At 36.7% G+C, this 15,809-nt stretch overlaps 1 protein-coding gene across 3 annotated transcripts in view; it reads left to right on the forward strand.

Moving 5' to 3' along the window:
- The first annotated feature begins 927 nt into the window (after nt 1-927).
- Nucleotides 928-15,809, forward strand: part of LOC129273529 (transforming acidic coiled-coil-containing protein 3-like) — a 54,011-nt gene continuing 39,129 nt past the window's right edge. Inside the window, exons 1-3 of one of the 3 annotated variants that reach the window (XM_064107945.1) lie at nt 928-1,012; nt 4,064-4,126; nt 12,738-12,897. In XM_064107945.1, the coding sequence (XP_063964015.1) occupies nt 12,745-12,897 (153 nt within the window). In that variant the 5' untranslated portion in view covers nt 928-1,012; nt 4,064-4,126; nt 12,738-12,744. Of the gene's footprint in view, nt 1,013-4,063; nt 4,127-7,281; nt 7,506-12,737; nt 12,898-13,365; nt 14,434-15,809 lie in introns of those variants that run through there. The other 2 variants (XM_064107946.1, XM_064107947.1) reach the window with 2 other exon arrangements.

The following is a 15,809-nucleotide window of genomic DNA, read 5'->3' on the forward strand; positions in this document are numbered from 1 at the left end:
TGGTCGCGCATGGTATGATCCACTCGTCAATGTAAATGGCCCCCGGGTACTTGAAGAAGCTAAATCAACCCAGAAAAATTGTTCAACGCTTGTCATTAGGGTTAGACTTACCTTCCCTTGATGACCTCCACCTAAAGAACGCTAAACTAAATCAGATTATGCAGGACCCCACCCAGTGCACCCACTCTACGATAGTTTACTTTCGTCTATATGTACACCATGTACACTATAAAAACCCATTTGAGACAATCATTTGTCCCCAATGCTATTCATCACTTTAACGCTCAAGTCCCTGTGTCTCGCCCGTAATTAATTAATGCCCTACTCTTTTGATTGATCGTTATTAATCACGATATATAACTTTGACTTTTCACTGATATTAATTAGAGTTTTTCTTAGAATCAGACTCACATCTCTTGCACTTATCTCTATTACTATTGCACTTCCTAGTTTACTCTCTATTACAATTCTTTGCATCAGCTTAATTGATCCATTACTTCTTGCCGATTACAGTACATGTATATATATATATAATATGATTATTCTAGAATATGAATCTATTCCTAAACCCGACTTTAACTTTGACTTGTATTCAAATACTTGTGTATTGTAAATACCTGAGTTGGAATTGTTTCCTCATGTTGACATGTTTTCATCATCTTTTGTTTTGTTCTGTGTATATAAATTGTATCTACATGCGTGTAAACCAGTGAAAAAAAAAGAATTTCCTTTATGGACATTAAAGTTATTCAATTCAATTCACTTCAATTCAATTCAATTCAATTCATTACTAGATAATAATTGGCAACTTTACCCGTGTGAACATTATTCGCACAGCAATCGCAATGTTAATATTACCAGTATAATGCCGCGCATGCGCACTGCTAGTTATTTTTGGCCGATCTTGGATCAAACTGGAGCAACCGTCATGGAATTCAAATTTGCTTGTTCGCGATTTGCTGGCCACGTTCAAAGTTTTGTGTTTTCTTCAAAATTCAACTTCCACAATACGGTAAGATTTATTCTTTCTTTTGACAGATTTCTAGTTCAATTGCTTCTATGGTTAAGATACTGTAAATTTATTTCCAAGAGCGATGACGTGTGGGTCGGGTTCGGAATAATGAGATGTGCACTGAATCTGAATGAATGGGTTGCGTGTATGGTTAGTAGGAAAATGCTACACCTTCGGATCAGGGCAGTGCCGTTAGACTATCGGGCCGGTTGGGCGGCGTCCGTCTGCGCCGCGTCTTCGCACAGGCCCGAGGCAGCTCCTGATGACTGATGATGGCCGATTCCTGCCGGTGCCTGTGACTGAGTCTGAGACTGAGTGCACACAATTCCCTATCACATCAGGCACATCACATCGAAGTTAATTTCAAATTAAACTAAATCAGATATATTATATTTATAAGATGATATTAGGCCCTAGTTGATAATTATTAACTTGATTACCAATACCGGTATACTTTTTAGTCTTGTTTCAAATTCAACATGTTCAAACATGTCACTGACATAGTGGCATTAGTGCAATGCCAATAGTTTAGTACTTAGTCTTAGTTAGTAGACAGCTGGCAAGTGGCAGCCGTCTGTTTTATGTGAGGAGTTTGTGAACATTTTAATTTTTTTATTTCTCCTCGTAGATAGAGACGGCTCGCAATCGTGCAGCCGCCATTAGGGGTTAACAATGCAAAATCCCCCCCAACGGGCTCATCAATTTCTGTCTTCATGCCTTTGTGTTATGAAAATATATAAAAAGAATTGGACTAAAATAAATATTCAGTTTTGACCTGAAATGCACCAAAACGAGGAAAAAAAACTTAAAAGGAAAAAACAATGACTTCGGCTGTCGCCTAGGCCTACTCCCACTTCCCTGGTTTATCCGAACTTATTACATTTGGCCATTTTTTAGTCCCTGTAGAGATCGAGTTAGAACTTCGGTCTAGCTGTAACTGGTGAGTGGAGCCAATGGAGATCAGCGGAACAATCTATAACAGAGACCGAAGCTTTTGGTCTATGACATTAGGCCTAACTCACTCAAGGGTTCATTACACGCCGCCGTGCACAGAAAAATCAAGCCATAGAAGTCGTGTGTTGTGGATACCAGAAGTGGGATCGCAGCACGCGCGACCCACTAGTTAGAAATCCACTGCCAAACGCGGTTCATGGTGCGAGGTTAGTATACTAATACTAACCTCGCAAACGGTGTGAGTGGGCCTGACTAACAGTTCCACCTACGAGTACTCGTTTGACCATGTTGACTTTAGTTTGATTTTGAATTTGCTAAAGTAATTGCCATGAAAATAAACGTTAATTTTTAATAAAAAGCTAAAAAAATTAACACGAATTGCATTGTTTGTCAGACGGGAAATAGCAGAAGAAATAATACAAAATATTGCAGGTTTCAGAGAAATCCATCAAAGAATGAAAAAGTATTAATTATGTGATTTGTAAGTTGTAACGTCATATCATGCGAACAGTAATCCTATCCGACTCTGTTTTGATTTTACACTCGGTAAATATTGTAGTCCCATATGTAGACTTCCATGGTGTTGCAACATTAACTGAAAACGACCGTTGATCGTTTTGATCGTTTTACACTTGGTCAACACCATGAAAATCTACATATGGGACTACAATATTTACCGAGTTTAAAAACAAACCAGAGTTGGGAAATAGGTGAATATTCTTCATTTTTTCGGTAGTTTCCAACTAAATCAAAATAATTTCAAGGAATTATGGAAAACAAATGCCTATTTTGTGAATATAAAGATGTAAAATGTGAAATTTCAGCAACTTTTTGTGGAGGCTTTTTTTTTTTTTTTAGGAGCGCGATATTTTGTTCTTATTTTTTTCTAGGAGCGCGGTAGGAGCGCCGGCGGAATCGCGCTCCTCAAAAAGGAAGGTGTGCAACAGCAACTATGGGGAAAAGGGTGAGCTACCTCACCCTCCTCGATTACTGCTCTTTTGATGGGCAAAAAAGGGCGCAAGAATTAAACAAAAATATGAGTAGGAATAGCTTACCTTCTTTGCGAAAGATCTGCTGAAAAAAAAAAAATTTGATATCAAATACAGAGGGTCAGGTTCTTTCTTTGATCGTTCATCTTACAGCTTGAGCATACCAACATGCCAGCCAATCACATTTGTATTTATACCGTATCATTTTCTCAGTTCACTGAAAGTTTTCAGTGAACTGAAATATTAATTATAAAGTGATCATTTGAATGATGAATCTATTTCCACTAACTACTTGTCTTTACAGAGTTTAAAATCTTGAGTTCCACCACCTTGTGTTAATGTGGACACCCAAGAGTGTCGACAGTGAAATCTGATTTTGAGCATTGTTTCAACTATAAAGCTTTACTTTCTTCCCCCATTTTCAAACATAGTTTACATAAAAAATGTATCTCACATAACCTATGATGCCCGTAGTCAAATTTCATATTTTTTCACTCTTTCCAACAAAAAGTAGATTCCTGTGAAATCATAGCAAATTTCTACCATTTTTTCCCATTTACTACATGTAGACCTATGTGTTGTTACATGTAGTTATCAATACAATGGTCAAGGGATCCCTGAAAATGACCTTTATTGTCTTATTGAATTTTTAAACAATTTTCATTTCCAGTCTGATATGACAAGTTAAAGTATCATCTTTCAGATGATATCACATCTTACAGAATTTGAAATCGGGATCAACACACTGTCAGATTTTAAAATATGATTTTAGATAATTCATTGGTTTTATCTTTTTTATTTATGAATGTGAAATTCACACTCATTTCATTAAAACAACAAATGTTTAGTACTATTGCAATTACTAGAAAGACCCCCCCCCAAAAAAAAAAAAAAAAAATTATGAAGATTTGCAGTCAGGTGGCAAAATATTTTTTAAATACCAGTTTCATCCATGAGTGAGGTTTTGTAGAGAAGGTATGATTCACTGTCAGTTGCTTTGTGGAGATAATTTGTTCATAAAACTGTTTTATTGGCACGTCACCTGTAGTTATTAGAAGGTTGACAGATTTCATATCTTTCATTGATTGCATTGCATGCATATTCCCAGATTGTAGTATCCGTTGACTTTGCAGAGGAGGGGAAAAGAACAGTTTAAAGTTTTGATTTTCAAGTAAGTTTCATTTGGTAATGGTGATATTCTTCTGGCCTTCTTTTGTTGTCCTCTTTGTAGAGTGTAGTCATATCATATTGCTGGGTTTGTGATAATGAGTGCTGTGGGAGAATAAAACTTAAAAAAACACTGTTGAGTATTTATTGTAGATTTGCTGTGAAAACTGTCTTTTCTGTTTATCATACATGTATCATAAGTGATTAACATTAATACCTACAATACATGTAAGGTGTTCTACACGTACTGTAGCGTGATTCAAAAAGATAATATCAACCAGCAGCCTTTCCTCACACCATCCAAAGTCGTCAACTACTTGCATCTTTGGCCAGGTTCCTACATGTACACATTCAAAAATACATTCATACCGCAATAATTATGTAATCAAGTAGCAAAGCTACTTTCATTAAATTACGTAAATTATGAATATCCTACAATGTACTCTAAATGTATATTTACAGAAGAGCTATTAATAATATGCCATTATTTAGAAATGATATACAATGTTGGTTAGTTCACTATAAACAAACTATATAGATAATTATGAAATATTGTAAAAAAAAAGAAGAACATGTTTGTGAACTTTAAACCCACACACGGTGGGTGCACTTCGCTCACATTCTACATTGTATAACGTGAGAAAACTTATCAGTCGGTGATCTATACTTCTCTAGCAGTTTGAGTTGTTTGTAGTTTTGTACAACTGGATTATTTGTTATGTATGAATAAATACACTGTACTTGATGTACTGCACAAGAAACCTGCATAGACTTGAGCTGATAACCCATGGAGGAAGCGTTGCTGATAGCTACAGTTATGGACCAATATCCTGTGATAGTCCTGAACAGGTGAACAAGCCTGCTGGACGACACACCTATCCATGCAATAGATTCTTTGCTATCGCTTTGCAGATCATATTCCAGCAAAGATGGTTATTGCTGGATGAAAATGATCTCTTAATTCACTTTTCTTATATCCACATGGCTGAGGTTTTCGGGTTTATGTCATGGGAGGTTTAGCAGCTTATGCCACATTGCATGGTTAGGATGTGAGTCACAAGTCATGATCGAATTATGAGGTAACTCTAAATTACATGTAAGACAGGACGCCTGTGATGTGTTTATGAAGGGCAAGCGATGATATGGTCCATTGAGATTCAATACTTATGATACGTGATGAAGTTGATGGATATTACTTGGAAGGGATTCAATCCGATATCTTGACCAACCAATTGCAACACCCAGGATAAAAGGATAGCTTCTTTCAGGAGCTACCCAAACTGGTACTTGTATTTTGTTGAATGATAAAATCTTGAGTATTTTTTCATTTTCACTCTAATGACCCATTGCAGAGCAGTGTACACTGTACATGTATTTTACATTCTAGAACATTTTGTATCAAAGATCATCTCTGGATTCATACCTTTTTACGTGACACAGTTTTGGGTAAACTATTAAAAAAAAATATTCTGACCCATATTCTTAGTCCAGTTTAATTCAGACCGTGGTCTAATTCTTCTATAATTATGGAAGCCAAAAAAGTATATTAAAAAAATGTGCACATTGTACATTTGTTATGTTAACTCTCTTTTTTCCCCCACACTTTACAAGTAATTATGAAGAAAACTAATTTAGTTCCTGTATTCCCTGACAATTATGAATAGGCTAGTTATGAATCAATTGGGCACCAAACGTGCTGACAAATTGATCCTTTACTTTTACATATTGTAGATGTCAATTGGCTATTCATAGTTAAACCTCAATTTCAGAGCAGAAATTTTAGATTCAACTCGAGTTCAGATTATGTGCCTAAATACCTGTTATTCATAAATTGCTACATGCTTCTGACAAATGGACAACAAATATGTACAGTTAGTTAACTACACCACGATATATATGGCCTAGAGTTTGACCTAGACATGAAATATGGTTACTAATAGTGCGCTGGAATATAATGTCATAAAAGTGGCTTCCTTCCTTCCTATCCCAATTTCCTGGTCAGGTTGTTTAGATTGACCTCTTTTGACAAGGATAAGTCATATGTGTATGCGTGTCATACTACTAGTGTGAATGTGCCCACACTGTAGTCACACATAGTGATGTGCTAGTCTTAATGGCAGACATTGATTTGTTACGTGTGCTTCACACATGTACCAGCATTATGATTTGTCATCATCTCCAATATTTTGCAGATGATTAGGAGAAAAGTTTGAATTTTGGGAAACTAACTCGTAAAGAACATTCTATGAGAACTGTGCATGTACAAATGTAGGGTCCATGGTTAAAGATATGCATGCAGTACATGTTCACATTCCATGCATTGTTGACATGCTTTAGCTCACTGATAATACTGTGAGTGATAGTGACATGTACGTACAGTCATGCACATTTTCCAGGATCGATGTGCACACGCAAGCATGATTCCTCTTTGTTTTGGGACGGTTTCCCATGAAACTGAGATTTCCACAAAGCTGCCTGATTTAAATGCCTTTTAAAGAACAATAGACAAGTATTAACAATGAATTTGAATAATTCACACACGTAAGCACTATTAAGCAACCATCCAAAGAATTGTTCAAAGGACATACATACATACACAAGGATTTTGCTTTGATAGCTTGTGGGATCATTTCATTAGTTAGGCCTACATGTCTACAAGCCTATTTCTAAAACTTCATTTTAGTATGTGTATTAGGAATGAGGATGCAAAAGATTGCAATGAAATTTGGTGAGAAAGATAAGGGGGTAAAGTGTTTTCTAGATTTCCCTTGCCCTTCCTTAGACTAGACTTGCCTCCATATCAGCCTGCAACAAAAAGGTCATGATTCACTACTGTATTTCAACAAATATCAGTAACCACTTTCTTGCTCTCAACAGAGCTGGGTTGTTCACAATGAATCCGAAGTACCTCAGTCGTTCTGCATTTTTTATGCATAACTCACAAGACCTTTCATCCCAGTATGATCCAGCTTCATTGACACTAGTGAACATTTCCATTTGTCCTTGGTCTTCAAACTAGAAATGTAAATGATGCATGTCACTGTCACAGCTTGCTGCTAGGTCAGTCACTGTGCACTTTTGGATTCATTAGGGGAGTTGACATATCTATTGTAAGCTACTATTTTTAGCAGTGATCTGTAACATGAGATGGCATGTGTGGGACTGTACATGAAGTAGTAGTAATACATATCCCGTGGTAGAAATGGTTCTTGATACAAGAACTGCAGTTCCAAGTAACGACACATTACAGGCATTTGTGTTGTATCCTGAAGGAAAAGGTGATCAAATGCTTCCTGCCTTTGGTGGAATGAATTACTAGTGTGTAATTTTGTAATCCGTACATGAACGTCCTGGTTGTGTTGAGATAACATACAGACCTACTGGTAAGTTAAAGTACTTTTTATCATGTAGGTATTACATTTCATTGCAAATTTTTTTTCATTGTCCTGAATGAAAAAAAAAATGTAGTGACATCATCAGCCCTCATTTGTTTTTCACAGTCACCTGTGGTGTGCATGCAGCATTAGTGTTTTGTGCACAAATATATGCAATACTCTAATTAGTTTTTCTTATTTTACATTCTCATTTAGATTAAATTCTCAGTGCCATGCGTGTTGATTTTTCTATATTGAAATTTTTATTCAAATCTACTTTTTCTTGGGATGACAGAACTTTAAGGCTCAACCAGAGAGCTGTAGAGATGGGTACAAAATTCACTGCAAAATACATAGTGTACATGTACATGTATAACATTTTACACTGTATTCATCACAATTTTATGTTAAGTCTTGAGTTTCAAAGAGATTATCTCACATGTGACTTGTAATGTAGTATAAGTAGTTAAATAGTAGTTTTTGCATGTGCTGTAGCAGTCACTTTTTCTTGACCTTAAATGGTCATGTAGCCATGATAATGACGATGACAGGGTGAAAACACAACACCTTTCATTATTATTGGGACTGTAGGTAAAGGATCATATTGCTTTCTCCATGGATGATACATGTATCTCTGTCTTCATAGAACACTATATGTCTTGTAGTTGTAGGCTGGACTGTGTCACATCTGTTTTCCTCATGTTTTTCATTGGTACAGTGTTAATTCATTTCAAAGAGAGATGTTCACCTCGGTTCACCTCAACCCAAATTCTTGTTGCGTCACTGAACCCCACACGGTGTAGGCTATGGCCACTTTTACCCGGTATTCTATCAGTTTGTTAATTTCTAATTCTCAAATGTTGAATGGTCTCTTATTAAGTTGAGACCAGAGTTTCACAGAGCAAAATGCTGAAAATTTCATCAAAATCTGATAACAAATTTATTGGATTTTAAAGATTTGCATTATTCTGGTGTTCCAGTTCTTGGCATGTCTTTACTCTTTATGAATATTCATGAGGTGGGCTGATCATGTCACATCCCCACTTTCCTTTTTCTTATGTTATTTATACATGAAATCATTTTGTTCATTTTTTCATAAATGTGTAAATGATTTGTCTCCATTATGATGAAATAACTTGCAGCAATAAATAACTAATGCACTTTAAAAGCAGTTGTCAATCCAATTGCTTTAGTTCTTGTTAGAAATTTTTTGAATAAACCTACAGTGTAATTTCATATAATAAAATACAAAAGAACAAGTGGGGATATGATACCACCTAACGGATATGAAGACATGCCTAGAACTGTTTCGCCGGAATAATGCGATTCTTTAAAATTCAATATTAACTTTGTTGTTTGTAATCCGATTTTGATCAAATTTTCAGCATTTTGCTCTGTGAATTTTACTCTTTTTATCAATATCTTTAGCCTGGAGCATCCCTTCAATAGATACTGTACATGTATGTAACCACACAATTCTGTTCATCTCAAGCTTTTCTTGTAACAGTAACATTTCATTTTTTCTCCAAAGGTTACATCCTTAACATCTGTATGGATTGAAATATTTGCCATTCAATAAACATATATGGAATGATAGATACATATAATTGTACAATATTAAAGGAGAATGAAACTCTTGGAGCAAGTTAGCTTCTGTGAAAGCAGAAAAATCAAAGAATAAGATCAACAAAAGTTTGAGTAAAATAGGACTAGCAATAGAAGAGTTATGAGCATTTGAATGTCGAGATCACTAATGCTATGGAGATCCTCCCATTGGCAATGCGACCAAGATCTATGATGTCACAGATGAACAACTCTCCCCTTTTGGACACTGAAAATATACCCCAAAACATCTCTTTTTGCTCATTCTAATCATATGACAAACGATTCATCAATGATATGATGTTGTGAAACCTCTGTACTTGTCCTCTCATAAAGAGAACACCTCACCTTGTGATAGACTCTATAAAAGTGAGAATATAAGTGAAATAAGTACTAAAGTAATGAGGGAGTTGTACGTGTGTGACATCACAGATCTTGGTCGCATTGCCAATAGGAGGATCTACATGGCATTAGTGATCTCAATATTCAAATGCTCATATTAAACTTTCTTGTTATTCATTCAATCTTCCTCAAACTTTCAACAATATGTTTATTTGATTTTTCTCTTTGATATGGATTCAGCTGGTTTCAAGGGTTTCATTCTCCTTTAATAAGTGCATCTTTATACGAATTCAGTAGTCGGACGAAGCTGATGCCAACCATTTTTGTCCACACTTTTCTTCTCATGGCCATTTTAGTCAAAGTCAGATACCCGTTTCTCTCTATTCTTAATTCAGGTGTATTGTAATGGGGAGGGAGTCATGTGTACAGTGTATGCTGCCAATCTGCTACTATGGATACAGTACCCTCTTATTTTAAGGTGGTGGTGATGATGATGATGATAGTACTAAAAAGTGTGGACACATCATTTAAACTCGTCATGTTTAACGTGTGTCTCTTTGCCCTCCCCTTTCACGCTGTCTTATGAGTCATTACTGGTTCAGTCACTACAGTGTAGCTACATGTACCAAGCAATATTCTAATGTGCATACTGCCCGCTTGGAGATGACAGTCACTGCTAAATTGAGTCACCAATCTCTTGTGATGGTATTGGGAGGGTATGAATTTGATTGAGATATGCCAGGGGGCTTTATGAGGATGCCTTGATTATCCAACAGATTAATATTTGAGCCCCAGTTTTGATTTGATGAATATTTTCTTCATTGGCCTGGCTGGATGACTGGATGTGCAAGTGCATCCCGAGCTGGAATTGAATTTGATTTGAATGGCGGAGGTAATGGAGTGTGAGATTGGGAAATTGATACTAGATACACGTTCAGGGGTTTAACCATACTGTACATGTAACACCACCATGAGTGTGATAGAAGGATGATGGTAATGTATTGCAGGAGAAGATTATTATTGATTTGTGGATTGGTAAAATGTACATACATGTACATGTAGTTCAGGGAGTGACGATGATACTACTCGTAGAGTCGTCGGTGTGCATTCCCATTGCAATGCACTGTAAATCAGTACATTCAATTCTATGTGTTCATGGAAGTATTAAACCAATAGAACAAATGATGCTCAGTGGCCACTTTTCATGATGCATTCATGCAGTGTGCATTGTTATAAAGTTGAAGAAAAAGAATGTGTGCTGCATACATTGCAAAACATGCAAAGGTACATTACACAATGTGTACAATATTTGGAACAGTATTGAAAATTGCTGTACATGTACATTTACAGTACATTTGTCCTGTACCGTATTTGAATTGAAATTTGACATCCATGGGTCTGTTTACTGTGTTGTACAAGTAAACACCTGCAATAATGAACACTGGTAATTTATAAACAGTATTAAAAAAAAAGTAATTGTAAGAAAACAAGCATGATCCATCTTGATTCAGTCTATACATATTTACAGTATCATTAATTAAGAGCAGTACTCTGAATATTTCTTGAGATGAGTATATTCTACTGATGCTCTTCTTCTTCATATAATACCATGGACAAAATTGTTGCCTGCGCTTTCTTCTTCTTTTTTTTTCAGTCGCTAGCCTACATGTATACCTGAATTGTATGACCCATATCCTTTATCTATTAAAGTTGCAATATCCAGTGCAGGCCAACTAGGCCTAGATTGTTGAAAAGTTCCATCCTGTATAAATCTTAGGAAAACAAGATGGGAGGTGCCCCTTGCACATCCCCTAAAATGGGCCTACCCTCATATGTATTTCTATTTATGAAGGTCGGGTAATGAGAGATATTCTGGATTTTGAAACATGAAGTTGCATTGACTATATTTTACTTTATTTCCCCCAAATATTTACTTGCAGACTATAGGCCTACATGATGGATCAACCATTACTTCCCTGAGAATGATATTGTACATATGTATGTAGGCTAACATGTCAAAGAACAGCTCAGATTTCTTACAAAATGATTTTGATGCATGAAATATGTTCTAAAGCAGAAGCATTTGGTAACAATACATTTTCTATATGAGATGCCTGCATTTGAAAAGGATGCATGATTTATAGGTCTATAGAATCCTCAAAAACTCAAAATCATTTGACACTGTATATTCTTGAGTTTAAAAAATGTAACATGATTATAGCACTCAGGATTCAATTTTTGCATAATTAATGGACTCATTCAAGAAACAATGATTGTTGCATTTAATTGTGTATGGATTTCTAAGACAGGGCCGCTCTTGTTGAAACAACATGTGATAAACATAAATCAGTCACTTTAATATGCAGAAGGGATATGAAGTCACATACTTGTCAACTGCATGGTGTGGTACTACACAGTAGCAGCTGTAGAAATGTTTACAGATTAATGTTGTGATAAAAGTATGTGATTTATTGCAGAGGCGTTGCGGATCAATTGAGAGACATTTGTCTTGAACATGCACAGTGGAACGGATGAAGTGCAGCCCTGTATTCTGTTCACTAAGCTTCTTGAGAAGATATGATTTTAACCCTTGTGTTACCACATGGCTTGAATGGTATTCACTTTGTGAAGGGTACATGTATTTTCAGCAGTACACATGTACATGTACATTTGGTATTACATGGATTATTATCAGGGTTGATGTGCTTTGTATGCAGATGAGATACATGTATGCTTCAAGCAGATCATCTGTGTGTTATCTTGCATCAGATGTCAAACATTTAATATCTCTCATGTTATACTTTGACACAAAAGTTACTGTACACACTGTACTTCACTTTTGAGTGAGTGAGGTGAAGTTATATACAATAGTAACAATACATGTATATTGCCTGCATCTTTAAAAGATCTTTAAAAGATGTTGCTGTGGAGAGATACAAATACGTTCATTACTAAAGACACATGATTTACTTTGTTAAAAATGTTTTTGCATGAGATGGAGAATTCAGTGGTCCTTGTGTGTAGTTTGTTAGTCTGAAACTACAGTTAAAAACTCATAGGAATCTAACAAAAAATTGTATTGACATGTTGGATTTGAACATTACTAATTTTTTTTCTTGGAGGTGAATATCTGAATGTCAATCATTCAGAATTTACAGTTTATTTGATGTTTAATTTCATTCTCTTTGTTCCCCCTTTGTTTCTATCTCTGTATTTTCCCTTTGAACTCTTATCCCTTCCCCTCCCACCTTCCCGCTGCACTTCTCTATCTGCTCCTCTCCATATTTCATTCTACAGGTAAAAAATGAATGGGTGTCCATTTTCTCCAGTGCTTGATAAAGAAAATTCAGTCACTCCTAAGGCTGTTGGAACCCCATCCAGCTTGCCACACTCAATCTTGAAACCATCGAACATCATCAATATCGTTACTCCGCTGCCTATCTGCAAGAGTTTGAAGGTAATTAACCTCAACAAATGATGTTTACAGATTCTTTTTGAGATGCTTGTATTTATTGGTCTCTAATTCAGTACCAGTTTATGATTATTAAAACACTTTTTATTGATCTCTCAAAAGATAAACACTGCTTTTTCATCATACATGTATTGCACACCATGGCATCTTCCGCTTGAAATCATAATGCCCATGTACATCAATTATCTAATGACCTTTGACCTTTATATATTGTACATCAATAGACTGAATGGTTTAACAAGCTATCAATGTTCTTGCACATCATTCATCGTGCAGACATTTAATTCTTTGTGTAGGTCAGATGCAAGCTGGTTATATGATTAGGGAACTACATGTATTCATCACCTCAACTCTTTATTATTTTAATGAAGAGGTGTGTTTACTTAATATCTTCTTGCTTCCTTTATTTAAAGTTTTTATCTTAGTAGCATTCAGACTAGAGAGACATTGATCACAAAACATTATTCCTCCGGGATGGGCGACACGGCCTCTCACATGAGTGACTTTTCATCCGACGGAAGTTTGTCCCCTTCATCCCACTTTTACTCACGGAGCTACACCCCAGTACAGAGCCTACCCTACACGACTGAAGTCAATATCAATTTCAATCATTTGAGCAGCTCCACGCAGACTAGAGATAGCATAGCACGGAGGCCGCCGCAGAGATCAAATTCCATGCCAGTCACTCGAGGAGAGAGCCGGAGACCCCGTGTGCAGAGTAGACACAACAAAGACGGGGGCTCTGTGATGAATGTTCCATCACCAAAGGGCAGCCCTGCCAGTGATAGGACTCTTGGTGATCAGAAGAGAGGTGACAACTCTCGCAAGTCGGCAACGAGGGAACGAAAACGAGGAGCCGGTAGCGGTAGTGGACCACGCCGTACTTGTAGGTTAATGAGTGCTAATGCTGCCTTGGACATGGGTAGTGCACATTCTGATAGTCATGGGGTGGGGGATAGCAGTAGTAATACCAGTTCTGTCATGGCACCTGCTTGTTCGGATGTGTACCTTCTTTCGGATACTCAGCCAGAGATTGAGCCATGTTCTCTACCAGATGTAATTGACCCAGCAGACCTTGGTACTGTGGAGATAGACCCTGGAGTATCAGATGATGAACTCATGGCACGATTGAGGCAGCGAGATGTCAAGAAGGTCCTGGAAGCTCTAGGGGTACCCGATGACTCTATAGCGGATGATTATAAGGATCTGTCGTCTGGTAGCGATTCTCTCTTCACGGATGCAGAGCTCAGTCAACTGGATAATGACCATGATCTGAAGTCTTTGGAAGAAGAGCTCGGCGGTGATCTTGACAATGATATCTGTCTTCCAGATGGCCATCGGTCTCCTACACCCAACCGCATGGTGAATGGTATTGGCCAGTGCGAGTATGGGGATTCCTCAGAACTGTCAAAGGATTCTGTAAGGTCACCAAGTCATAGCTCCAGTGACTCTGCTCTAGGTGTAGCCTTTGACAATGCTGCCAGCTCGCCACCACAAGATCCAGACTCCCCAATGGCGCAGGTAGTGTTGTGTGTGCATGGGATTTGCAGTGTTGATTCACTGAGCATGTTGTTACGGAGTTGACTGATGACTGGATGCATGGGTACCTGACTGACTCCTGGCATTTCATCACCGAGCCTGTCCCGATTCACGAAGACTTTAATTATACACCCGATGCCTACCCCACTTGAGCATGATTTTTAACAAAAAAAATAAGAAGTTCTGTAGATTAGATGTCCAATGCTTGGAATTCAGTTTCATTACAATTTTGTTCCATTTATCATGAAGTTTGTCCTGAACATTTGATTCTGTTATGTATCGTCTCTAGTGTACAGCTTTAACTATTTGGAGTATTAACACAGGTGGAGTCTGTTATTATTAACAAAAGTGCATAATTTTGTGATATCATACTCCCTACCACTAATTTGATTTAGATTACATTTATTGTATGAAATCAATAAAAAGGTTCCTTTTTTTATTATACTGGAATATATGATATCAATTAATTGAAGAATATGAATGATTTTGCTTTGAATATTTCATAAAAAGTGGTTTTTGTGTCTCCTGGGGAGTGTTTCATCAACATTTTTGTCTGAGAAGTTGTGATATCCTCCAACTTTCCTTGATTAAGGCTGAGAAGCACTGTTACTGTGGTAGCTGTCAGATAAAGTGGGACTTGTCAATAAATCCTCTGACAAGTGCTTTCATGAAACTCTCCCCTGGACTACATGTACATGCACATGTATGGTTTCCTGTGGCATGAAAGATAAGGTCCTATTCTTTGGTTGATTTTATGGTCTGGAGTGTAATAATTGATTGTCAAACAACTCAAAACATGAAACAAGGGTCCTAATGATATTTTCTTATTGGGTGAATTTCAAGTAACATAAATTTATGATTTCACAAGAAACTTATTGATAGCCTACCTTATATCTTTAACAAATATGTAAAGTTCATTATGTATTGATTTACATTATTAGAAGTAGAGAACCCTTCCTTCCAAATGTAACCAGGAAAAGGTATGGAAATGTTGTACTCTAATTATCTAATAAAACACTTCCTAACTGTTGGATTGAGAAATAGGTATTGGGTTATAAAAGGGAAGAGATTGGCAGGGAATGTGTTTCTACAAACCTTGACGTTGTTGGTTTTTTCTTCTCCTTACCTGCCCAAGGTGCTTGTGAAAAGGACTTTGTGACTCAAAATCCTAGGACATGGATCTGATTTAGGAAGATAATCTGCCAATTGCAAGATAACCTGAAGTCAACACCCTAAATTTTATTTTTAGACAAAACCAATGTCTTTGTGGTTTGTGGATCTTGAATATGAATGAAACATAGAACAGGAACCATTAATGTCCTTAGCTATTGAACATGAATTCATGTCGATCAAACTGT

Source organism: Lytechinus pictus, chromosome 12 (assembly GCF_037042905.1).
Source record: "Lytechinus pictus isolate F3 Inbred chromosome 12, Lp3.0, whole genome shotgun sequence".
Lineage (NCBI taxonomy): Eukaryota > Metazoa > Echinodermata > Echinoidea > Temnopleuroida > Toxopneustidae > Lytechinus > Lytechinus pictus.